The sequence below is a fragment of the Agelaius phoeniceus genome, chromosome 2, assembly GCF_051311805.1.
Source record: "Agelaius phoeniceus isolate bAgePho1 chromosome 2, bAgePho1.hap1, whole genome shotgun sequence".
NCBI lineage: Eukaryota > Metazoa > Chordata > Aves > Passeriformes > Icteridae > Agelaius > Agelaius phoeniceus.
The window spans coordinates 91,757,590-91,783,137 of NC_135266.1; the positions used below are offsets into that span (position 1 = coordinate 91,757,590).

General features: G+C 43.0%; 1 protein-coding gene across 6 annotated transcripts in view; it reads right to left on the bottom strand.

Moving 5' to 3' along the window:
* Window positions 1-2,598: 2,598 nt before the first annotated feature.
* Window positions 2,599-25,548, bottom strand: part of STXBP5L (syntaxin binding protein 5L) — a 184,587-nt gene continuing 161,637 nt past the window's right edge. For 4 of the 6 annotated variants that reach the window (XM_077174256.1, XM_077174255.1, XM_077174254.1 and 1 more), the window contains 7 exons: window positions 24,748-24,918; window positions 13,001-13,240; window positions 11,752-12,112; window positions 10,653-10,818; window positions 8,747-8,858; window positions 8,151-8,371; window positions 2,599-7,157 (listed from right to left, as the gene is read on the bottom strand). In XM_077174256.1, the coding sequence (XP_077030371.1) occupies window positions 7,116-7,157; window positions 8,151-8,371; window positions 8,747-8,858; window positions 10,653-10,818; window positions 11,752-12,112; window positions 13,001-13,240; window positions 24,748-24,918 (1,313 nt within the window). In that variant the 3' untranslated portion in view covers window positions 2,599-7,115. The remainder of the gene's footprint in view (window positions 7,158-8,150; window positions 8,372-8,746; window positions 8,859-10,652; window positions 10,819-11,751; window positions 12,113-13,000; window positions 13,241-24,747; window positions 24,919-25,548) is intronic. The other 2 variants (XM_077174258.1, XM_077174257.1) reach the window with 1 other exon arrangement.

The following is a 25,548-nucleotide window of genomic DNA, read 5'->3' on the forward strand; positions in this document are numbered from 1 at the left end:
CTTCCAGACAGCTGTGATGGTTACACAAGTTCAGCTGCTTTTGTTAACTTCACACAATGCCTGACCTTGAATTCTGTAATTTTCATCGTCGAGCCCTTGTATCTCACAAGAAAGGGAGGACAAGTGCCTCCCCTCATCTTTCTTATGCCTCTAATTATTGTATCCTGTCTTTTTCTGCAGTTCCTCCCTAATGTAATCAATCTCCATCTTTCCATTCTTGCCTCCTGTGAGAAGTTTTCAAGCCCCTAATTATCCTTTCATTTCTGAACTTCTGCTGGCTCCTTTTTGAGCAGTGTACTTTTGAAGTTGCTGTTTCAGCCTGATCTGAGAGGATGCACACTTGGCTTTCAGCAGCCTGAGAGGGGCTCGGCATCGTTAACTTCAAACGCGGCGCTTTGGCAGGGCCCTTATCCTGACATCACCGAGGGCTGGAGAACGCGGGGAGTGCTCAGAGATGTTAATGGAGCCTCCTCACAAAAGGCTGCATCCCGGACTCTGATCCACCGTCTGCCTCTTGTGCAGCAAAGCAGACACTGAGCCAGAGCCCCAGGTGAGGCTGCCTTGACTGCCCCTCTCAGCACTGTCTTCGCCTTCTTTCCTGTTCTCTATTCCACCTTACATTGAGGTTTTTTTGTTTTCTTCCTGCCTGCTCTATGCCATGGCTTTCTACACCTGTCACCTGATGGCTGAGCTCTTTATCCACAGCATTGTCTTTTTTCTTACTTTATTCAAGCTTTTGTTACTAACAGATCCCAGCCTCGGCCCCCTGGTGCCTGACCATTTGTGTGCTCTGCCTGTGAAGATGCTGCCTTGGGCTCATTATCAATGCACATGGCCTAATGATTTCCTGTCCTGGGTGTCCTGCAGGGACACACCTGTGCTGCATTCCAGGCCTCTCTGGGGCTGCTGTCATTTGGGCTGCTTGTTCCTTGGCACATTACAGTATTTCCCTCGCACACGCTGCCTTCAGAGTTTCCCGAGGATGGATCTCACACGGATTTCTCAGCAAGCTCTCTCGAAGGGGGCGATGCTAATCAGTAAGGGGATTAACATGTACCCAAACTTATTTTGACTAACAAACTCAATGGGCTCATTTTAATTAAGCAGTAATTTGGAGCAAATGAGAAGATAAGAGGTAGCCACTGTGGCATTTGAGTCGTGTTACAAGGACTGGCTCTGAGCTGTTTTCTGATTGCTGCTATTTACATTTCTCAATTCTGATTAGACTTTAACTGTTAGCAAGACTGAGCAGTGGAACAGAAGAGGGCAAAGTCAGGTAAACAGAGGCACTATCCAGAACTGCAGAAAAGGGTTTATGTTGTTTTATGACGGTGTTAAGAAGGAGCCTGGCTGCTCACATTACCTGGTTTTATCTGTGGGCTCCTTTCCTCCCACCTCTGATTGGCTGAGGGCATTTTATTAATTCAGGACCTGATAACCAGGGTGCAGGTGAGTCTCAGTCTGTGTGTAGTCAGGATGGGATGCATCTGGTAGTGTTTGTTCCTCAGCTTGTTTGTTTCTCCCTTCACAGCCCATGCCAGCCTCCTGTCAGCTGGCACAGCCTGGCACAAGGACAGCTGAATGCTGCAGGAGGGTAAGAGTTCTGTTTGTTACAACTTGTTCACAGCCTTGTCCCTTGGTGCACACAGAATTCCTACTGCAGCCCAGCCCTGCACTGCCCTTGCCTGGCTGCTGCACCAGCAGGGACGTACCTGCCTGCCAAAGGAAACCCAGCTGGGATGCAGTCCTGGCAAACAGCTCTTGTTACTGGGAGTGCCTTGTGCTCATGTGATGGGAACCTGCAGGACCCAGCTCCTCAGAGGGACAGCCTGTGCCCTGGGGCTGCTGAGCAGCCTGGTCTGGTTGGTTCCCATCTCTTTTGTGCTCAGAATGACTCAAATGTGCCTTCAGCTGGCTACTGGTCCGTGGCAGGACTTGCCCAGCCTTGGCAGCAGGAACTCACTCCTTTGATGTTTGCTGCAGCCTCTTGGTCCTTTTCCTCACATGCAGGCCACAAGCTTGTTTTGCTTTGGCTTTCTGCTGCAGCTTTCCTTTTCTAAAACCCTGGCTACTGGAAGGGGTGACAGGCAGGTGTCACATAATGGCACTGGTAATCCGATCTGATTGGGTCCTTTTGCCTTTCTCAGAGAGAGCTGTACATGGCTGACAAGAGGGAGAGGGGAGCTCAGCACCTGTGGCTGACACTTGGAGCTTCTCCTGGCACAGGAATTCAGAGGTGCTGCTGGGAGGAGCCCTTACACTGAGCTCACCCTGCCCTTCCCAGAGTTCACCCTGAAGAGGGAGGGACAGGAAGGGCCCTGGTCCAAGGCTGGTGACATTCCCTGCATGGCAGTCAGGAGCTCCATGTGAGCTCTCTGCCATGGAGCATGGGAACATCAGCTGGGCATGGGTTCTGTCCTGGCAGGAGCTGCTGGAGGAAGGGAGGTGGCCATCCCCACCCCAGCAACAACCACAACTGCAATTTTTGTATTCCTGAATGAGAAGTGAAAACTCCAACCAAAGGCTTTACACAAACCTTGCACCTTTGAAATACTATAAAGAATGTAGAAGTTGGAAAAAAAAAGAGATTACACCAACTAGTATCAATTCTTTCCTTTATTTTCTTTCCCTCTGTTTTTTTTCTTTTTTTAATTTATTTTTTGGTTGTTAATGAGGGCTTGAGACAGCCTCACTGTAAGATGCCTTAGCTTTGTGGTACTGATTTAGGATACCTGTGGAAACAGGACATGGTTAGCACAGGAGTGTGTGGCTCACCCCAGATCAGCCTTCGTTCTGAGACAGGTAATGACTCGTCAACAAACCACACACATACTCAGCCCACATTTCCTTGACACTGAATCTGAATATTTGCTGCTATTTAAAAAAGTACAATGTTTGATTTGTTGATTTAATCACAAAACAAAACACATGAATGGAAACACTCATTTACGTGACTATTGCTTATACACCTAAGAGGAAGAGTTGCCTACGAATGTCCACAGCAGTTCCTGCATGAGAGAGAGTGTGTGCTCCTACCAGAGCCTGCCAAGGCAGAGAAACATCCAAGATTGAAATATGCTGTGCTTGGATTCACCTTTGGGCCATGGGAAAAGGTGCATGGGGCTTTTTGAGGGGCATAATTAACCAAAAACTGGGGCTGCAGCACACACAGTTTGTATATGAAGGAGGGCTGAGGCTGGATGCAGCCCTGAAGTGTTTTCTATTGAAAAAAAAAGCAGCTTTCTATGCCCACCTGCATTATGCACACACTGTGGTGTGAAAGGGATTCTGGAAAAGGAGTAGAGACTGTTTTAGAGAAGTATTTATGTGATAATTTTATACAATACATGTAGTAAATAGAGTATTTTTGTTACACATTTTTGTAACAATCCTGGTGCTGTGGGGAATGACTAATTGATGTAGAGAGTTGAACTGTAGAACTGTAAAAAAAACTTAAACCCCCTCCCCCCAGGTAATTACAGAAAACAAAACCTGATTCTCAAAATTTCAATTGTCATGTCTTTTAATTCAAGGTTTGCAACTGAAGTTAAAGCTCTAGGAATAGATTTAATTTTTTTATTAATAAATAAAGTAGCTTGTACTTCATTGAAGACTTGCCAACTCTGCAGACTTATAAATAATCTAATTTAATGCATTTTTTCTGTCTATCTACAGCACTAGACATAAGATTACAAACATCTGGTCAAACCCAAAGGTGTGTGTGCTGTTGGAAGTTCTGTGTAACTGGTTCTGGATCTGATTGTGACAGAGCTCCTGGAGAGAAGAACATGAGAGAACAAAGTATCTAAATGAACAAACAGCATTTTAAACTGAACTAACACTTCCAGCCAATCTGGCCCGGTGTAGCTGAGGATTGCGAGGCTGAAGAGACATCTAAGCTTGGGATTTAGCTTGAGGTGCTGCTGTCTGAGTGGGAAAGGTGAAAGCACAGAAAGATTTCAACATCCAGTGACAGCCAATGTCCTTGATTTTCCTCCAGCCAGTCCCAGTCCTGCAGTCAGATGCTGTGCTCCTCGCTGGGAATGCTGCAGCTCCTTTGTGCCTGTCACTGACAGCCTTGAGCAGCGTGCAGGGCGAGCCTGGCAGAAATCCCACACTCCCCCTCATTTCACAATAAATCACCCAGGCAAGAGTTTTTCCTCCCTCATTGAACTTTTTAAGTGATGGGTTTTTTCCACATACATGGTAAATCTTGATAGAAAGCATTTAACAGTGTGCACTAACAAACTTATACAACATATACATTACATATATATATTATATATATAGAATGTTCTATATACAAACATATACAACTTTTTAGATCTCTACAGACTACAAGAAAATTGATAATTATAGTCACAAGTGGTGAACTTAACAGAAATTGTAATTGGTAACTGTCTGGAAATATGTAAAATATGTAAGAGTGGAAAGCTGTGACCTGATGGAGAGTACTAAAGAAAAGTTGCTTAAAAGTTTAGCATTAAAAATTCTAAGTTTGAGGGCTGCTAAATTCTCATTTCTCTGTTGCATAAAAATGCAAATGGAAATCTACTGGCAGGTTTTTTTTTCACCCTGGTGTTAAAGACTGTTGGCAGCCAGAGACAGTTGGACCTTGTGTAAAGACTTGTTGAGGACACTTTTCTCTCTGGGTGAGCTGCAGTGATCAGCAGTCAGAAGTTGCTCTTAAATTTTCTTCAAGGATCCCATGATTCCAATCAGCCTCTGGAGCTGCTTCTGACTGCCACACAGCAGGGCAGAATGGAAAACAAGCTGGCTGCTGGACATTTTGAATGCTGCCCCAAATGATTTTGTTGCCCAGAGACAGTGGGTTTGGATTCCTGGCCAGAGCACGGGCCCAGTGAATGCAGGTTTGGACTGAAGATCAAATTCCTGCAATGTTCTCCTTTATTTCTCATTCTCAATGCCTGCTTGGAGCAGTGCTTCCTCACTGGCACAAGTGGTTACTTCTGTGACCCAGCCCCTGGAAGTAATTCCCCAACCCAGTTCCTACTGGCATCAGATTGGCAAGTTTGGCTCATCCTTACACACAGAGAAATCCTCTTGGGCCATGGACAACTCCAATTCCTGAGCTCTCACCAGAAGCCCAGGCATTGCTCAGGCTTTGTCCTTTTTCCCTGCAAGTTTCTACAGTTCTGACAACATGGAGCAGTTTCTCCTGTGCCAGGGAAACTCGTGGAGTCTCATTCCCAGGTGAGTTAGACTTGTCAGGGCCATCATTTTGGTTTTGGCTACAGCAAAATGTAAAAATCCTATAAATCATGAAATTCTGTTCTGCTACAATGGGAATTTAAAACTTAACACCTCAAATCTCTTCCACCCCTTTAACTTGTGCAGTGGGCCAGTTGTGAGGCCAGACTTATGGATGGTCCAGCTTCCTGGGCTGTATTTTATTGTAGGTAAAGGAAGAAGAAGGAAAAGATGTCTTTGAGAGGGATCATCTGAACACTGTGATGATACAAACACCAGTGAAATTAAGGTCTAGGTGGGAGTGGGATGGTGCCTGTCTCCATCAGTGTCCAACAGGATTCCTTGAAGAGACAGAAGATGTTACATTTCTTCAAAAAAAAAAAAAAATTTAAAGGCTGTTTTTCCAGTTTTTCCTCACTTTCTTTTTTCTAATTTGAAATTATGTCCAGACACATGAAAACAAGCCTTCACTGCCTTGTTTCCAAGCCAGTCTTGGAAAAATTTCTAACCTAAGAGTTGACCTGTGTGGCAGTGAGTCTTGTAGGATAGGGTGGAGCACTCCAGCAGGATGGGCAATAAATCCAGCTTACTGTTCTCCTCCGTGGCTGCAGGTTGCAGAGTTTCCTGCAGCATTCACTGCAAAAACCAAACAAGCCACTCTGAAGCAGAAACAAATTACTTTTAGCAGTGTGAGCAGAGTATAAATTGCCACTCACCCATGGTGTCACTTTATATCTGTGTTCCATATATATGTTGGCAATGGTTTTCCATGCTCCTCCCTGGCCCTCTCTGTAGTGTTCCTGCTCTAATCTCTCTTTCTGTCACAGGTTTTGGGGGGGTTTCTGTGCAGGCCTCCTCTCATAATTTCAGCTGAGCACTGAAGCTGCTCTGCAAGCTGCTAAGCAGCCTCTGAGCAGTGCTTGATGGGACTGTGGGTTCCCATCTTGCCCTTCCTGACTTGAAGAAATGCTTTCCAAAGCTGGTTTTCTATTCCTGTTTCTACTGGGAAATAAGGCAACCAAGTGATACAGACTCCACGGGCATGAAAAGGGCCACGGCCCCCCTTCAAGGACAACAGATGAATCTAGAGCACATTTTAAAAAGTATAGATTAGGATGATGTTTCATGTGCTCTGAATTGCAAATAAACCATCTATGCACATTTCTTAATGATCTTGTTAGATAGTGCCTGTCCAGCTACCTGCAAAATCGTTAGATTTTGGGGATAGGATTTTAAATTTATTTATTTTTCTGTTAGGAGTTAAAGAGCACTGCCTTGAGCAAGGCTTTTCAAGGGAAATAAATAGCAGATAAGAAAATAATGCAGCTCAACTAATTTTTATGTGGAGAACAGTAGCAAACATGCTTGAAATGTCCTGGCTTTTCATAATGTAACTTTTAAAAAATAAAGATTTTTGTCATTTAAGGTGTTTTTCCTTTTTTTTTCTTTTTTTTTTTTTCTCAGAATAGAAATAAATCCCATTTTTCTTCGGTCACAACATGCTTCCTTTTTCTCTTTTTTTTTTTTTTAAGTTGGCAATTAGTCATGCAAAGTTTTATAAGTGCATTAACATTCGAGTTTGTACAGAATATTTTGAACCAGACACACTCCCCACAGTTCATACCTACAGCTTCTGAAAAACTACATGCCACAGTGATGGTTGAGTTCCTTTTGGGAAAAAAATTGGCCCCCCCATAAGTCAGCTGTTGGAAAGACCCTCATGATTCCAGCTTCCATCCCATGGTCTGTAAAATTTCTCCTTGACGTCCACTGTGATGAATCCAATAACAGTAACAGGAAAACATCTTCTAGGAGAAAAAACTGTCTCTGGCCAGTGACTGGGAATAAAGGCTGCTTCCCTGAACAGTGTTCTTAATAAAGCCACAAGCAGCTTCTTTGAAAGTCTAAAACTGGTACCACTTTTTGTCCTTGTATTTGAGCATCACCTACAGAGATGGGAAAAAAACCAAACAAATGGCAATCAAACACCACCCTGCATTTGAGAGACCACACTTGACCCAGGCCCATCAACTGTCAAACTTCAGAATTAATAAATGCAGAACAATGCAATACTTCACTAACAATGTCAGCAGGTCTTGGGTCCACTGAGATCTCATCATTAATTTCATAGTTATTACATTTAAAAAGTGTTACCTGCTATTGCTGGTTTTAGAAGATTTTCCCTGAGGAACTTTACTACTTTTCTTCTTCAAAAATTAAAGGAACTTGCTTTCTATAGGAATAAAAAGATGGAGCATAGTAGATATGCCCTGACTATATAAACTTGTTGCAATTCAGGGCACATTCTTTCTGCCTCACACTAACAAAAGCCAATAAAAATGTAAAGGTCTTGTCCGGAGATGTGATGCACATGAACTGAAAAACGTGCATTTTGGGAAGTATGCTTTGATGTTGTTTTATCTTCAAGAAAAATCATTTTAGTTTTCCCAGTCTTAACAGCGTGGGATGGAAAAGCTTTCCATTTCCAGCTCCAAGCACAGAAGCTATTCCTATTCCTGGCAAGGCCTATTCTACATAACAGTACCACAGGGCTGTACTAGTAATGTTCTCCTTTTCCCAGTAAGATCTGTAAAGGTTCCTCTGCACTCATCCACCTACCTCTTTTCTGCCCTAGTGCATGGATGTGCTGCATTAAGTGGCTTAAAAAAACAAACCATAACGAATTAGTGAGAAAGGCAAGATGAGAAGTGCCATGTTCTAAATTCAGAGGCTAACAATGGATGCTCATTTCTGGAAACGTGAAAGGAAGGGCTGTGTTTATTTTTGGCATTCTGATAATTTGGGAGCAGGAACAATGCCATGCTGACACCTCCAACACCACGACTGGGTGAAGGGAGAGAAGGGCACTGGGCTTTCCCAAAGGGAAGCACACCGGGTTGGCAGTGCCCATTGCAGGGTGGGGGTGCCAGGGCTCCTACCTCGTGTGCATGTTTGGAAAAGGCCTCTGCGCTGGCCATCATGCTGGCAGTCCTTTCATCCAGCTCGCCCAGCTTCTGTCCCCTCTCGTCCAGGGCAATGCGCGCTCGGGTCAGGTCCCCAATGACCCCGCCCGCCGCTCCTCGCACGCCTTCGATCCCGCCCGACCCCGGGATGTGCTGGGCCAGGCTGCGGGAGGCTTTTCCTGCTGTGGCCTCGCCGACTGCACAGGAGAAATGGACAGACAGAGAGACAGGGATGAGCTCCTGGCCTGGCTCTGTCAGTGCTGCCCAGTCTCGAGCTGCCTCCTTGCAGCAGTGGCACCATTCCAGGGGCAGCTGGCACATCTGGGAAGTTTTGCTCTGCCACCACCACTGCAGGGCAGTCGTGTGCCCCCCACTCAGCTGATCAAAAGAAGCTGCCAAGGTGAAGGAGTTATGGAATGGCAGACAAGGACCCTCCCCTTCCTCCACCAGGTCAACTTTCTCTTTTCATCAGTCATCTAAATCTTGTGTACTGCTCCATTCCTAGATGACAAGGGCAGGAGATCTCAAGAATGAATTGCTGCCCAAAAAACCCCAAGCAATAAACTACTCACAAAGCTCCTCTCTGTCAAAAGCTTGTCCGCTTCCTCCAAAAAGTCCTTTGAGGAAGCCTCTGTTTTGGGCTTCTGGTGTTTCCACAGGAGTAAACAAATCCCCAAGCATGTCCTAGTAAAGCCAGAAAAAGTCCATGTAAAAGGTTAGTGAGGTGAAAGTGATTCTAGGTGTTTTCTTGCTTTTCATTAACAAGCCACATGCACTGGACCTAATCAACTAATTTTAAAAGAGTCTGTTGTGTGACCAGGATGGTGCAGGTAATATTTGTGTATTCTGACAAATGCTTGGGCTAACTAGACTCACTTATGCTTTCAAAGGGACTTGGTTTGTCAGTGCTCAGCCCCATGTTTGTTACCAGAGAAAAAAACCTGCAGCTAATACAGAATGAAAATACCAGTGGTAAGGTCACATTTTGCTTAGAAACAGCAGAGGTGACACTATAATTGAATAAACAGTTTGTTGTGTATTATGTATTTTGCTTTTGTGATTGGGGCAGTCACTCTGCTTTCCTTTTATAGCACACCTGAGTTCAACGCTTGCCAGCAATTCAGAGTTTGGTGGTTTGTAGTTTAGTTGATTTTTTCCTTTTTAAGCAAAATTCATTACCTTCCTACAACTCTCCCCCACCCCATTAGTGTGCCATCAGCATTGCTAAATAAGCACATCTGCTGAAGGCACTGCTCTGGTGCCACATCTTGGAACAGTCACTCCCAACAATTGTCAGGCTCAGATTGATTTGCAGCAGTATTAGGAAAAGCAGGGTCTCTGGAAAACCGATGGGAAAAGTGTGCAGTGCCATTAGTGTTTGAAACCAGGGGGCTGTGTGTACTGAGAACAGTTCCTGCCCTGTTGCTCAGCTCTGTGTTTGCTCAGCCAAGCCTCAGCAGGCAGATCCAGCTGCTGTGTTGCACACAGCAGGCAGATCCTGGGGGCGAGGACAGCGCTGTGACTCACAGCCACTGCTCCTCTGCACAGTCACCTGCTCTGGGGAGAAAAATTACTGCAGCCCTTGGAGCCTAAGTGGAGCTCTCATGCAGCCCAGCTTTGTTTTCCCAAGTAGCAGGTGACATTGGGTCATCTGCTTTCTGTACACACATAATGACCATGCAAAGCTTTTTTTTTGCCTAAAAGCCAAGATAAAAGCAGCCATAGTCCAGGAGTACAGAGAAGCAAGGGCCGTGTTTCCCTTTGCTTGGTAGTTGCATGGTGCTGTTAAGGCTGGTAAAAAAACCAGTTTAGCTTGCAACAGCCTCTTGCTGTAGGTCCACAGTCTAAGATGCATCGGTCAAACCTTTAGATTATTTTAAAATTGGCTCCTTGCAAAATAATCTCCTCTCTGGTGCACAAAAGCTGGTGTGCAATGCTTGCTCCTCAAAGTGCCTTTTCAGACTTGAGACAGACAGTGCTGTGATGTGAGTTGAGCAGCTCAGCACATGTTATTCCCTAGGGCATAATGAGTGCTGGCAGGACCATTTCTTTTATACTTCCATTCTGGTTCCCTGCTAATTACATAACCCAGAACTTATTCCCTCTCTTTTTTTTCTTTTTTTTTTCCTTTTATTACTCATGTTTCTCCCTGTAACCTCTCACAATTCCTTCTCCTCAGTAAATGACATTTTTATTTGCATTTTCATTGTAAAATGACCAAACCAAACCAAACCAAACCAGCCCATCTCTAACATTGTAAAGACTTTTTGCACAGGTGCAGGTCAGAGTGCATGAAAAAGCCCAAGGAACAACAGAGCTGCTGACCTCTCTCTGTTGCTTTGGCACCCTTCAGTCAGGGCAAGTGGAGAGGAGCAGATCTGTCCTGCCCCTGCAGTCCTTATCAGGGCCAGTTTAGCCCTGATGAGTGAGGCCACTGTCTCTGCCACACACGGGCACAGGGTGAGGTGTGAGCCCTACCTGCAGGTTGTCACACATCTCCTGGCTGTAGGTCAGGCGCTGGATCTCTGTGGGAGAGCTCAGGTACAAAGCCTGCCCTTCGTTAGTGAAACAAAAGGTCCGTGCTATCCTCATGTCTGTGACAGGCAAATAATTCATGTCCAGCAGCGGGCGGAGGCTGGGCAAGCTGAGGAGAAGCACATTCCCAGGTTAGCATGGAACACCTGCTCTGTGCCTGCATTTTCAACCAACACTTCACTTTATGCTCTTCACAACTGCAACAGTTAAAGTACAGCTCTAAGCTGAAAAATCCTGCCATAAAAATGCTGCATTCCCATCGGATTTTGTTTGCTTGCATGGAGGGGTTTCAGCTGCCTTGCCTCCATGGCCCTAAGGCTTCTGCTTCTGTCTGGACATGGGATGTGCATGGCACAGCTTGTGCCACATAGCTGGGTCGTTTGCAGGGCAAGGCCTGCAGGGACATCTGTAGGAAAGGGCCTGGCAGGGCCCTGCTTCCACCCTGTGGACAAAGGCTCCAGCATCACCTTTGCTGTCCTCCAGTTTCCTGTGGTTTCTGAGCAGTACTTTTTCCAAATTTAAATGGCCTGGCCAGGGAAACAGGGAGCAGCAAGGTGAAGGTACAACTACAGGGCTACTGCACAATCAGTTCCTGGGGGGAAGGGGCAAGGAAGGGGAACCAAGAGCTCTGAACAGAAAAGCTACAGAAGTGCCAAGAGTGGGACCTGATACTTCACAAAGGATAAACAGAACCCATTCTACGGCTGAGTTTTCTACTTCTCTATACCTGACCCACCATAACTGGGCAAAATTATCAGGGCTTTCTTTTATCACAGTTAAAAATCACCAGCCATCAACTGTCACAGGTAGGGGACTACTAGAAAACACCAGGAGCTTGCTTTACTGTGCACCTGCCTGCTTTAACTCCCCACGTGGAGACAGCCCAAGGATCAGGTACGGCTGCATCAAGGCAGGGAATTAAACACACCCACCAGGGAGTTAATGCAGAGCATCAGGCACTCTGGAGCAAACACAAGTGGAATATGACAGCACTGTGCCACCTCTTTGCTTAGTTTTGCCCCAAGATTAGTTAGATAAGTACCTCAGTGTCATGATGTGCCCATTAGCACAAAAGCACGCCAGACAGACGCTGTTACAGAGGGTGACCACATCTGCTCGCAATAAAAAGGACGTTTCGGTGATGTTGTGGACATAAAGACATGTTTGGGAAGGCAATGAGAAGACTTTGGCTTGTTTTTCTGAACAAATGACTGCAAATTGATGATCACCCATATCCTGGGAGGAGGAAGGGGAATGCATGACAAGTTTCCTTTTCCTTGCTTTGTCACCGTCATCAGCACTGTGTGGATCCCTCCATACTTCATAGGGCTGATGTGTCAGTGTCCCCATGCAGTCCAAGCACGCGAAGGTCAGCACGGCTCCCTTCAGGGTCAGCACGGTGCCTGCAGAACAGAATTTCCTCTCACTGGCACTGGCACCACAGCCAGGCTGCCTGTCAGCACAGCACAGATGACACCAGCTTTGGTAAACACAGCACACACATTAATCCAGCCAAGGTGACAAGGCGTGCTTGCTCAGTTCTTTCTGAGCACACGAGAAGGTGAACAAACAGCCTGCCAGTACTGGAAAGGTCTCAGGCAGCTGATATCTATAATGATGGATGGAATACATGCTGTTAAAGATGGCCTGTTGTTTATCTCTACATTATACTAGCAGAATATATATTCCCCAGCAGTAAAATTGCTCCAAGTCTGGTGACCTTCCACCTTGTTTTTCTAAACAAACTGGGGGTGGGAAACCTCTGCTTCTGCGCATTCTCCATTTTTTGTCCATTTTTTAAGCACATGCTGCCTCTCCTCAGACCTGACCTCTCAGCCCTCTGTTCTCTCTGCTACACCATCTGTCACTCACTCAGCCAAGGATCTCTCCTGGTACAGCAACCTGCCAACATTTTTGTTTCCTTTCCTGAACTCCCTTCTGCTTCTCTGCAGCTTTCTGATACTGAGACAGCCAAACTGCTTGCAGAATCCCAGACAGAATTGTAAACAGGACTGTAATTTCACAATATGAAGGAGCTCTGGTCCTTACAAAAGAACATGTAACTTTGCCTGTAACACAAGACAATCCTTAGAACTAACACAACCAAAGTGTCTCAGTCCATGAAGCTGTTGGTCCCTCATGAGCATCTTTACCTGTGTGCCCTCCACTCAGTGAGTGACCACTGCTTGATTTTTTGAGACACGTCTGCCCAAAAGGCCATACAAAATCATGCACTTATTGCCCCATAGTACCAAGACAGATAAAAAGCAGGAAAAGAGCTGCACTCTCACCACTTGGAGACACCATGACTGGCTCTGACTGCCGTAAGTCGTCGCTAGCAGGCAGATTGAGGGACAGGATTATGACCATTCCGAGGCCTGTCCCAACCCAGAGGCAGGAGGAAACAGCGGAGTCATTCTTTCGGGCAAAGGACTCCATGAAGAACAAAGCTGTGATTGCCTCCTTGGAGTCCCTGTCGATGCTGGACACGCTGGAGCTTCGGGAACGGCTGAAGGAGTTTTCCCTATTTTCTGCACAAACAGATACAAGTAAACAGGTATAAATCAGTGCTCCTGGAACAGGCACAAGCCTGCAGCAAATACAAACTCCCTGCAGAGTACAGAAAATAAAGTTTTCTTAACCTGAGCAAACATTGTGACCCTAGCATGATACCAGCTTGCTGCCAGTGTATAAATAAGTGTGGAAAATGCTGTCAGACATCATCAGCTAGATCTGCATTAGAAATAGCTGCCTATTATGGAGATTAGCATGGACTAATTAGAAATTACAACAGCCTTTGCTCAAAGGACTTGTTCTAAATAGCACAAAATAATTTTGGACCCATATGTTACCAATGCATTTAGAATTAATCCATGTATCCCATTGCTGCAGGACATGAAGGGAGATGCCATTACCAGCTTCAGAGCATGTGTCCCCTGCTCTGATCTTGTTGCCATCACCAGGACATTCAAGCACTATGCTCACAACCTTCATTTATTGTGAAGGCATTAATAACTGCTCCCTGGGGAAAAGATACCCATTGCTGAACTGAGCCTAGTCTCCAAAACATCTCAGGGTACACATCCATTCTGGCTTCCCAGGGAGTGAAGTGAGAAACCTGCTCTGTGCCCTTGGCAACAACTGCAGAGTGAGCTGGCACAGCCTGAGCTTTAGCAGGCAGCATCGAGAGCCAGCTGGAGACAGAGCTGTGCTCTCCCCACTGCAAGTGCCCAGGTACAGAGACTCCCTCTGAGCTTTTCAGAGAGAGGTAACCATGAACAGGCTGAGGAGCTCTGCTTTGCTTTGTCTAGTGCCAGGCAGGAAGCACAAAGCTGTGTGAGGTGGCTCCTGGCATTAGCAGGAACATCAGAGGCTATGATGCACAGAGAGCTAAAAAGTTCCTGAAGAGTCAAGGAGCCAGAGGGAAGATGGGAGTAGGGCTGGCTGCTGCACAGTCCAGTGCTGCCAGTGCTGCTGTTTACCAACCTGTAGTTAAACATGGGATCAGATCCCTGGAAATCCCACATGCTCTTTTGCAACAATAATGACTGGAAGTGGAGAAATAGCTGAAGGTACTGGATCTGAGATAAAGGTCTTGCTCCTGAACCTATCATTATGAAGCAGATCTGTATCTGGTACAAAACTGTCCTTTTTATAGTTCAGAAGAGTCACCTCCTCAGAGCCAATAGAAGGGTCTAAAAAGAGGAATAGTTTCTGCCATGGTTGAAGAATAAATTTAGAAAATTACTTTGTCACATACTCCAGCTTAAAACTGACCTAATCCCCACACTGTATACATGGCTCCTGTGCTCCACCAGAGCAGCAGCTTTGCCAGTGAATCTCTTCCTCAGACAACAAACTGCAGCATTGTGTTCCCCTGCCCAGCTGCCTCAGTGCAAAGTCATCCCTACACTGCAGCTCCCTGGGAAAGACTGGAGAGAACCAGGGTGAAGCACTGCTGGAACCACACCAAGTATTTCTGCAGGTGCTTCTGCCTTAAGTGCTGGCACACAGGGCTGGGGCAGATTCTCCCACACTCTTTCACACTTGGGCCACCTCCTGTCCTTTGAGGGCATTTGTAGCATGTCAAAGAGGAGTTTTACAGGACAGTTGTTCCTGGCACTTCAGTTCCACTCTCATGGAAGAGAATCTTATACTACTTGAACTTCCAAGCACTGCCCTCACCCCATTTCCATGTTCATGTAGGCACTGTTGTAGCTCTCTAGCTGTGTCTCAGCACTGCTCCATGTAGCTGCATAAACTGGGATTGTTGGCACATCTACAGACACAGCTGCTAATACCTTGAGAATTAGTGTCTCCCATAACCCCAAGAACTTTGTGCTGCTCCTGCAGGGAATGAGTTGGCCCAGCTCCTTCCTGAGCACTGACAGCTGCCAGGTAAAGAAAGGAAGACAGTAATTTCAAGGCAGAAATCATCACAAGGCAGAAATCATCAGGGCTCTCTCTCTCTCTATATATATATGTATATATATTTTCTCCCATAGGGTACCTAATCTTTAATAAAAATGCTATTATGTAATTAATCTTCTCTTTAACAGGTGTATTAATATCACAGTCACATAAAATTCAAACCCGGTGGTGCTCAAGCTAAGAAAGATGTTGAAAGGACAAATGCAGTTAGTGTAGGCGACATACACATTACTTTAAATATATGATGTGCCATTTGCATGTGTCATCAAGCTTTCTCCCTCCCTAAATTAACAAGAAATGTTCCTCACTCCTGTGCAGTACAGTTAACTAATACATCTCTGCAAAACTGACACTAACAGATATAATCTTTAGGACACTTTTGGGAACATACTGTGCCATTTTCTATTAAATACACTGCTCAAACTGAAATTCTAAAGATCAGCAAGACATATGCCAAAATTTGATGTCATTAAACATATCTGAACAGCAAAGTCTGCAACAGCTAGGTGACTTTATTGGCTGGCTCTAAAGCAAGGTAGAAATCTCCGCTCTTTCTAAATTTCAGGATTAAATTAAGTCTTGTTCCCTGGGACTCTTTTCTCAAAAAGATTCTATCCCAAATTCATCATCTAGAAAGCATTCAGTTGTATCCTGGAGAAACACAAAAGCACTTTCCTTGGGAAGTTTTAAAAATTTGCCAAATTATTTGCTAGTATGTTTTCTATGTCTTAAAATGACATCCCATCTTCTCAAAGTTGACTTGCCAGTCTGTAGCAATCCTTAACCCAACCACCATATTCCAGGTCTTATGTTCTATTTCCCTTTTCTTGCTCTGCATGATGGGTGCAGCCAGAATGTTAGCTACATTTGTCTGCAGGAGTCTGAGCTAGGACCACTTCCTTGTGACAGAGGTCAAAGTTGATTTGGATTCTGTGCTGCAGTGAGGGGACAGGACATTCACCTGTGAAAAGCTCCTCAGAAGTTTCTGTTTTCTCCTCTTCTTGAGAACATCCTGCTACATAGCACTGTCTCATAAATGTGCTCCTATCACTAGATTTCTTCCTGCTTTGAGGAAGCCCAGTATTCCCTTTTCTCTGAAAGGCACATATCCAGCTCCCAGGATCCATTAGGTCCCACACAGCCCATCAGATCATCACATCCTTGCTCCTCTTCCTCTTGCACACCCAGATTTCTTGGCTTTTCTTTTCTCCCGTATAGGTCTCCAGGCTCCAGAGAGCACCATCAGAGGGACCCAGTGGCCCCTGAGTGCTAAGGTAGCGACTGCAATTTGGGAGATGCTGCTGTTGGATGATGAACAGCTCTGAGCTGAAGCATTACTACCTGCAGTCAGTGCATTCCATGGATCAAGGCCACACAGAATAAACACCACTGCTGTCCTAAGAGTAGCCTTGCTTACTTCAAAACGTTTTCATTCAGCCCCATCTTATGCACAGTTTGGGTTAATGAGCTGCAGATGGAAACTCAGGAACCAACTTCCTTTGTGACACTGGACTGGTTGTTAAATTTGGGTGACAAGCCAGCAGCACACAAACAGAACCTTTATGACTCAAAAACAACCAAAACCTCTTTAAGTTGCTTCCCACCTCATGGAAAAACACACAGGACACTTCAATGCCCAGGCAGGTTAAAAAGGAAGATGGTGCTTTGGAGTCCTTTGTTCATCCATGTGTGAGCAGTGCAGTGCCACGCACTGTGTGAAGATGTCCTGATTCCATGGAAGTGCTGGAGCACTGGGAATGCCACCCACTGCCACAAAGACACATGCATTGCAAAAGGACGGGAATGACTGAGCCAAACATCATCACGACATTTATACAAAAGTAGCCCTGCGTAGTGATTTTCTTTATGAAGTTAGGAATCAGGAAGATAGAAGCATCACTTGTTAAGAGGAATAAAAAACCCTCAACCTATCAGTAACAAAGACCAACATTTTCATAGCAAATATTTACATTCATTACTGAAGAGTTTTGCAATTGATTCTTAGCGTCTTGGATGCTATTTATAGGCCCTTTCCTGGTCTTAAAGTAATGAGTAATTGATCTGTTTATGAAATATATACAAAAGTTGACCTTTTTGACATGGAAATCAATATATTATGGAAAAAAAGAAAGTGGAATGGTTTATATTCTCCTCACTTGAAGAACTCTAGAAGTTTTAATCCCAAACACCAAACCTAACAGAGGCCAATGGAACTATTTAAAACATTTGCCCATTTAAGACCATCATCTTACATTTTAAGAGAAATCTGTCACTTTCAAAATTAGGTAGTCAGGAAAGCATTCAAAGCTCTGAATGTCAAGGGGAAATATACAGTAAAGGAATTATACTTACAGCATGAATTTGTGCACAGTAACATCACAGAGACACAGAGACCAAACATGGTGCTGATGGCAATGCTTCAGCAACACCGAGGAGAAAGGGGCAGGACAGAACACACATTAAGGAACATTTGCTTGGCTATAAAACCAACATTTTCACAGCACCACTCTGTGCTGCATAACACATAACACAACTCACTAGAAAGCAGCAGAAGTTGTCCTAAGCAGAAATAATGTACTGGAATTTTACTGCCAATGAGTTCCTACAAGATCAATTTATATAAATTACTCTAAAACTATGCTGTGGATATACAGCTTGCAGAGCATTCCAACCACTGGAATGGCTGTGGCTGTGCTCTCATGGACCTCACAGCTGTGGGATGCTTGACCCTCCCTGGAGAAACTTCTGAAATGTATTGCCCTGAAGTTGCTACAATTAAGGCAGTGTAACCTGCAAGGTTTCATGGAATTCCCACTGACACAACACTGACAGAGTGGATGGCAAATAAAGGCTTGAAACAGAAAATAGATTCAAGACAGTAGACCTGGATCTTTGGTATTTCCAGAATACAGTAAACTTAAGGCTTGTGTTTTAGTTCAGCAACTTTTAAAAACGGAAGGGAACTGTCAAGACAGAATTATTTTTCATGTTGAAGAAGTAGAAATAATTTCTACAAAAATGCAAAAGATCTTTGCAGTAAGAATCTATCAAACATCCATATTTAATTGTATGAATCACTTCCCTTGACTTACACAAGCAAACTGTCTTTACATTAACCTCACTAAAAGCTCAGTTTGGACTCAGTTTATGAGCTTGGACATATGTTCTTTAATTAAAGACATCACAATTCTCTAGAACTGAAACTCCAACCTGAACTATCTATTCTGCTGAAGCATCTTTCATAACACTGAAGGTTCAGGAAAGAATAACTTGTATACCTTTTATACATGGAAGTATCCAAGGGTAAGGTGGAGACCAAAGGCATCATAGAAGGTGACGAAGCCATGGAACGGCAACATCCCTGCCTCCACACCTTTCTCACCTGGGCCACCCATGGTGCTGGGGACCTCAGTCTCATCCCCAGGCTGCCACTGGGGTGAAAGTCCAGAGATCCAAAAATCCTGAACCTCCAGGGGCACTGGAAGTGGAAGAGGCAGGCCAAGGGAAGTGACCATGGATATAGCAAAACACTTTGTGTTGATCTGAAGTGATGGCTAGCAAGGAAAAAAACCTAAATTTGAGTACTCAGGGCATAACCCATCCTCAAATTCAACATTCCTGGAGTACAGTGTGAAATTAGCTTCACCTGGAATCAAATCATTATTTAAATTAAAACTGACTAAACTGACTAGATATTCAGTGACTGTAAGAGCAACAATATTTTCATTGAGTTGGTTGTTTTAAAAACAAGAAAAATTTGCAGATTCTCATAAGAAATCAAGTCCATCCTAGCAGAACCTAACAGAAAACATACTCCAAGGAAAGTAAGAAACACACTTTCTAGATCTAGAACAGGTCTTCTCTGCAACATTTTCATCTGCTCCTCTGCACAGACAAGAAATATGGTGACAAACATAAATGTTAGTAGGGACTGTGGTTTACCATAGTGTCTCTAATTTTTTTTCCTGTTATACAAGCCTTACTAATTAAACTGATGGCAAAGTAACTTCAAATACTAGCAGAATTCAAATGATTTATAGGAAGAATCAACACCATCAGCCCCTCCCTGAGAATGAATGAATTAATTAATCAAGCTAAGGGCTTTTCCACATGCTCTGAAAGTCCAGCTGTGAAAAGTCATGGCACTCAGGGGCCTGGTGAAGCGTGGCCCCAGGACTGCTGCGCCAGGGGATCAGGTGAGTGTCAGTCTGGCTTGGCTGCTTGGGCAAGGAAGTTTACCAGCAATGATCCACTCTGTATTGGCAAAGGGAACATGCTGGAGAACATGAGCTGTTCTGAAAACCTGCCAGAGAAGCAATAACCTCCTCAGAGAATTAATTTCTGCAGTTAACTACCCTTGTGATCAAAATGAATCCCCAACTGTCTTCCTTAAGTCAGGCCTCTGCCTTGGTAATTTATGTCCTGTCCTTTTCTCAAGAGACACAGACAGCTGACTGTTCCCTTCCTCCCTGCAGTACCCAGCCATGCATTTGAATAATTTTGTGCTTTTTTCCCCAATATTTTTCTAGATCAAGCAATCAGGTTCTTTTTCAGTTTCCTTGGAGGCCTAGGAAGCAGTGCCTTAAAAACTATACCAACCATCCCTCATTACCTACCTCACATCCACATGTGGGCTTCAGAGACCCAAGAGACTCAATAAAAAGAAGAGCCAGTGATAAAAATAGAAACCTCCCTCTTCTACCCCCACCTTGCCACATGGGAAGAAAACCTCATGGCCACATTTACCCATCCAGTGCAAAAAAATCCAATGCGTTATGGATCCAGCACTGCCGGAGACAGCTTAACAGCACAGTCATAACTGACAGGAGAAAAATTATATAAATTTTATATAAATTACACAGCAAACACTGCAATGCTCAGCACGACACCAGGTGAATTTGCTTCCTCAGGCAGTGGCCTTTTTCCTAAGATAACTACTCAATATCCTGTTTCTAGATCCCAACTACAGGACACTGAACTTACCTGGAAGTTTCCATCAGGCTACCTAAAAGGCTTTTTTTTAATGGTAATTTTCACAAATACTTTCTATGAATAAAAAAAAGTTTCAATTATATAGTATATACCAAATACTGTGTATTTTCCAAAACAAATTGGGCAGAATCATGTAGATGAGAGAACAACTTATCCCTGAATAACTGTAGTCATCCTATGCATAGTCAGACACAAAAGAAAAACTTCAGGTAGAAAAGTACCCTGGATCAGTTAAAATGGATGCCATAGAATTTTGATAAGGTTATTAAATATTAATTAATTAAGTTAAAAATAATAACTACTTGAATGGTTTGTTTTGCCAGCTCATAGTGGCATTTCAATTCAAGTGCTCTGTATCAAATTTTAACTACATATAATCAAAAGAGTTAATCCAAAAGCTAAGTGCTGAAACTGAATTGTTTTAAAGGAAAGTGAAAGCAAACTCCAAGTCTTTCTTCTTAGCATTCCTATAAAATTACAATGCACAGCAAAACTTTGCTGGGATTCCTTGTTCAGAGGCAATTTTGTAACACCAATATGTAACTGGCCTTTACAGAACAAGGTGATTAGGCTGGACTAATTAAAAACTACATAATGGGGAATACAAATAATAGTAAAAAAAGGAAGACAGTTTTCTATCATTGCTGCTGGAAGTAAATGAATTTCCAAACACAACACTTCAAAGGAAAAACTCCACTCTGTCTTTACTTTCTTCCCATGATGTACAATGGAACCACAGGTGGACATATGTGTGCAGAATGCCCACATTTCTGTATGGATGCAGACAAGGAGGAAAAAAATTGCAGGCTCAGCCAACACAAGCCAGAGACAAACATTTGGAGAATGCAAAATAGCTTTAAAAAGCAGTGTTTGAAAAAACCCCAAACCAATAACCAAGAAGTATCAAATCTGAAAGGCTTCTCATAACACACAAAAGAGAAATCTGTGCCAGCATGTGGATCTGTGCACACATCCATGTACCCACCAGCTACACAAGTACAACCACAATGAGCTCCCTCCCACAGCAATTTTATTTTTATTCTTTAATGCCACTGTTTTCTTTAATTCAGGATTTTCTTTAATCTAAAATTGCAATTAAAAATTTTTTAAAAACCGGTTTTTTTGTTTTCCTGTGCAGAAAAGAAGCAGATGTTTAGGATCTATTAATCTACACTGCAATTCTTTATCAGGTTGGGATTTCTGCATGGTTAAAAACTATGATGTTAGCTCTTAGGCTGAGATGGACTATTTTGGGTCTGTGCCACAGTACAGAGGGCAAACCAGTCGAGCCACACATTTTCCCCAGGAAGTTAAACAAAAACTTAATCCCTATTTCAGTGTTTCTTTGAAGACCTGCAGAAAAAAAATGGGTGCTAGTCAGAACCCAGAGCTTGGAATAGACTGAAACATGAACAGTGCAAATGGCTACAGCCCTCAAAGAAATCCACTAAGCTTGGAGACAAAACACATTCCCATTCTACAGAATGTTATCATGGGTCAGAATCCCTGTAAGGATTTAATTGGCTAAGAATAATTTGCATTCATGTGTATTTTTTATTACTGTTTAAGAGCACAATGTGAAATTGATAATAAAAAAATTTAGTTTATACTCTGTGCAAGAAAGCCTTATCAAAGAAGTGTAACCACTAATTCCTGAAATCTCAAAAACTTCTTTTCAAAAGGGATTTGAAGGTAAGCAATGGAGTTTCCTGTATTTGTGGGTTTGTTTACAATGCTCATAAATTCTTATATTATCTCAAGAAATATACTGTTTAATCAAAAGTATGTGAAAACAAAATTGTTTAGAATCAGTGATCATGGGATCATAGAGAAGTTTGGTCTGGAACGAACCTTTAGAGGTCATCTGGTTCCAACCCACCTGCAACAAACAGGGACAGCTTCCACTAGGTCAGGTTGCTCTGAGCCCTGAACAATCTGAACTTGAATGTTTCCAGAGATCACCTCTGTGGGCAACCTGTTCCAATGCTTCACATAAAAAAATCTCTTCCTTATAAATAATAATATACTATTGAGAATTTACAAGGTTCTAATTTTTTGCTAAGATTTGATATAGAATACTGAGGAACTACAGATTTTTTTACTACAGCCATGAGAGAGATGCATTTCTGAAAGCAGAAGATACTGAGACAACATGCAACATTTCAAAAAGCATAAAAGAGGATGATGAAGAGCTTGGGAAAAACATAGGTTTAGGCAGCAACAGTAATGATGCACCACTCCTGTGCCAGTGCTACTTGGCTTTTGAATTATTCTGCTATTAAAGTGGGAGAAATATCAGCACTGTATGAATCTGAGCAGTTTTCAATATTTCAACCAGCAGACAAAAAGACAACTACCCTGCCCTTCACTCCCCCACCCCCCATTTCCTTCCTATGATTCATCATTGCAAAGACATTCTTCAAAAATGTTTGTCTATATTAGGAGTCCTTGTGCAGAAGTAAAGAGGTGAGAGTCAGCAAAATCTCGACAATCAGCTCACTGGAACAAAGTCAGAAGAATTTATTGTGTGAAAGTTTGTTGAAAATAGACTTGATGAAAATGCTGGGAGTACAGTTCCTATTGTACCAGCAGGTCAGATTTAAGTAAGTAGAGTTTGAAATCCAATGCAAGGGGAGAAGATTCATCTATTATTCTAATATATGTCTTATGATTACTTACCAAAATGTATTATCTTTTTAATCAAATCATATAGAAGAGGTTGTAAAGAACAGGAACTGGAAGCATTATTAAAAAAATCTCCAAGTATTATCAGTTCCTTGGAGACAGGCTTAAAAAAGGTAAGAACCATTTACCCACACACAAAGGCTTTTTTTTTTTTAATGTCTAAGAAGTCCTTTTGAGATAGCAAACTAATCAAAATTCTACTCTGGTAGAATAATAAAATCCAACCAAATTCTGACCTGAAATGCTGCCTTTCTAGAAAGGATATAAAACATGTATCTTGACTCACCTCATGAGAATATAAAAATAAAGGAAATAATTTCTTGGGAATACATCTATTTTTTGTTGCACCATATGCTCCTAAGTAGCCAATAAATTCTTAGCAAAGAGGGGATTTTTTTCATTTTATTTTGGAACAGCTCAACCAGAAGGTTTTGATCAAAACCACTTTTACATTAGAGAGAGAATTCTTATTCTCAGCATATTCTGTCTCAAACCTTTTAACTTCTCTTCTTTCTTTTCCCTCACCCAGACTAAGAATCTTTCAAGCATCATACCACCTTCCACCATATTATTTAGTAGAAAAACCTTTAGAAACACATCAAACCACTTGACTAAACTGTATGTCTAGAAATTCGAGATACATGAAGAACAGTGGAATGTCAGTCATTCCAGGCAGTTGAGCTAGAACTCAAAAAAGTAATACTGCCTACTGAAAAATAATTTAGACAAGCTGGAGAGAAGGCTTTGCTTTACTGAGAGACTACAGATAATCAGAAAACTATTTTAGTCAACAAACCTGCTAAAAGGTGACTTGTACACAAATCCACAGAGCCAAGGACAAACTGCAACCATGCCCCATCATGACATGCTGATATAAATGACTCTGGAGATTGCCTGGCTCACTCTTGCAACAGTCGTTTCACTGACTTTACTGAAGGTTTTAATACTATTTAAGTGATACCTTCAAATAGGAATTTTTAATGTCAATTAATGCAATTTACTTCTCAAGCCTGAAAGCAAGTTAGATTACTATCTCTAAAAGAGATACATGCTTATATTAAACTTGATAGGTATTATAAATAGTGATGAATGACATAAAGTGAATCTTTCATGACACAGGTATGCAGAAAGCACCATGATGCCATTGAAAGTATCACTGTATTGCTAAATGCTTTGTACACAAGAGCCAGTGGGACCTTAGGGGGCTGTGGGTTCTGCCTGCCAGGGACCCTATTTACTCTGGGAGCATCTAAGAAAAAAAGAAGCATAAAAGGATTAGATAATACTGTGACCTTGGCAGGTACAAGTAGTGCTGATATTGCAGCAATATCAGATACAAGAATTCCAGAAGAGTTTGGTACTACATAGGATGAACAAAAACACTCAGCAGTAGAAACTACTGTGACAGTGGTGTATTTTCCATCAGGAGCTGTTATATGACAGTGTAACTTACCATGTTTGTGTGGCAAATAAAGAGAGCTATATGAAAGGCTTATGTTGATAACCAGTCATTAATGTTGAGGAAAAAATTTGCTACTTTATGTTACCATAAAAATTAAAAAATCAAATCTTCTAGCCATGTGCCACTAATAACAAAGGTATTTGAAACAATTTGCATTTAAAAATACAAAGGTAGACAATCTGAGGGATATAATTCCCCTTGCTCTGTCTTCATTAACAGGTGTGGAAATCAGGGAGCACTGGTTCCAGCTGTAACTGTGATGCAGATATCCCTGCAGGTGGGTGGCTGAGGATATAAATGCTCCTCACAAGAAGAGGATTAGGACCATGGTGTTGCTGATAGCCTATCACAGTTTAAAGTGTTAGTTAGCTCAAGGCAATAACCCAGACAAGAATCCTGCTGAACTTTTCCCCTTCACACCTGGTGAGAAATTCACAAATAGCTGGCAAAAGAGTCATTGCCACCCACCTTCTGTGGTGACTGGGAGGGAAATCTCCATGCAGGCTGCAGACTGGGCTTTCCTGAAGGGGGGCCTGCCGGGCCCTCGGCGGTTTGCTCTCGACACATCTGCACTGGAAAGGCGTTTGCCTGAACTGCAGCTCTGGGAGGTTGGGCTGGTACAGTGACCATTCACGTGATCTGGAAAGTGAATGCAACAAATGCTAGGTAAAGTGGCAGCTCCCAAGATTCAGAATGGAGGAGAGATGTGTGTTCTGATACTTGAGAATGGGTTAAATCAAATCTTCTGTGAATAACTGCTGATTTGTTTTAGCAACTCATCACAGTATGGAGAAAATAACTCACCATATCCTTAAGGTATAATTTGAAAAAACCCAAGGGCCACAGAACTGGTACGTGTTCTTAGAGCTGCAGATCCCACAGCATTTTGCTGACCTCTGCACACAGGCAGTTACCAAGGTACTGCAGGTAACACTGGCACCCTGCTGTTTTGTCTCCTAAGAGATACCAAGTCAATTTGAGTATTTTCTTTCCTCTTTGCTCTCATAAGAACTGCAAGTATAATTTACTCCAGGGTAGAATTCAGAGCTAGACATCTTCCCTGCCTGACTTAAAGCTTCAGGAAACAGGCCACTAGTTGAGATAATTACAAAAATAGCCATAATATTGGTAAGTATTTTATTCTTTATATATCACATAGATTCATTTTACTTCTGAGGAAACTGACTGCTGAACAATTGATTTGTCTGCAACAGCTCTATAGAAATGAGGCCATGGTCAATCAGCACAGCGCATGTTGCTGTCTCATGG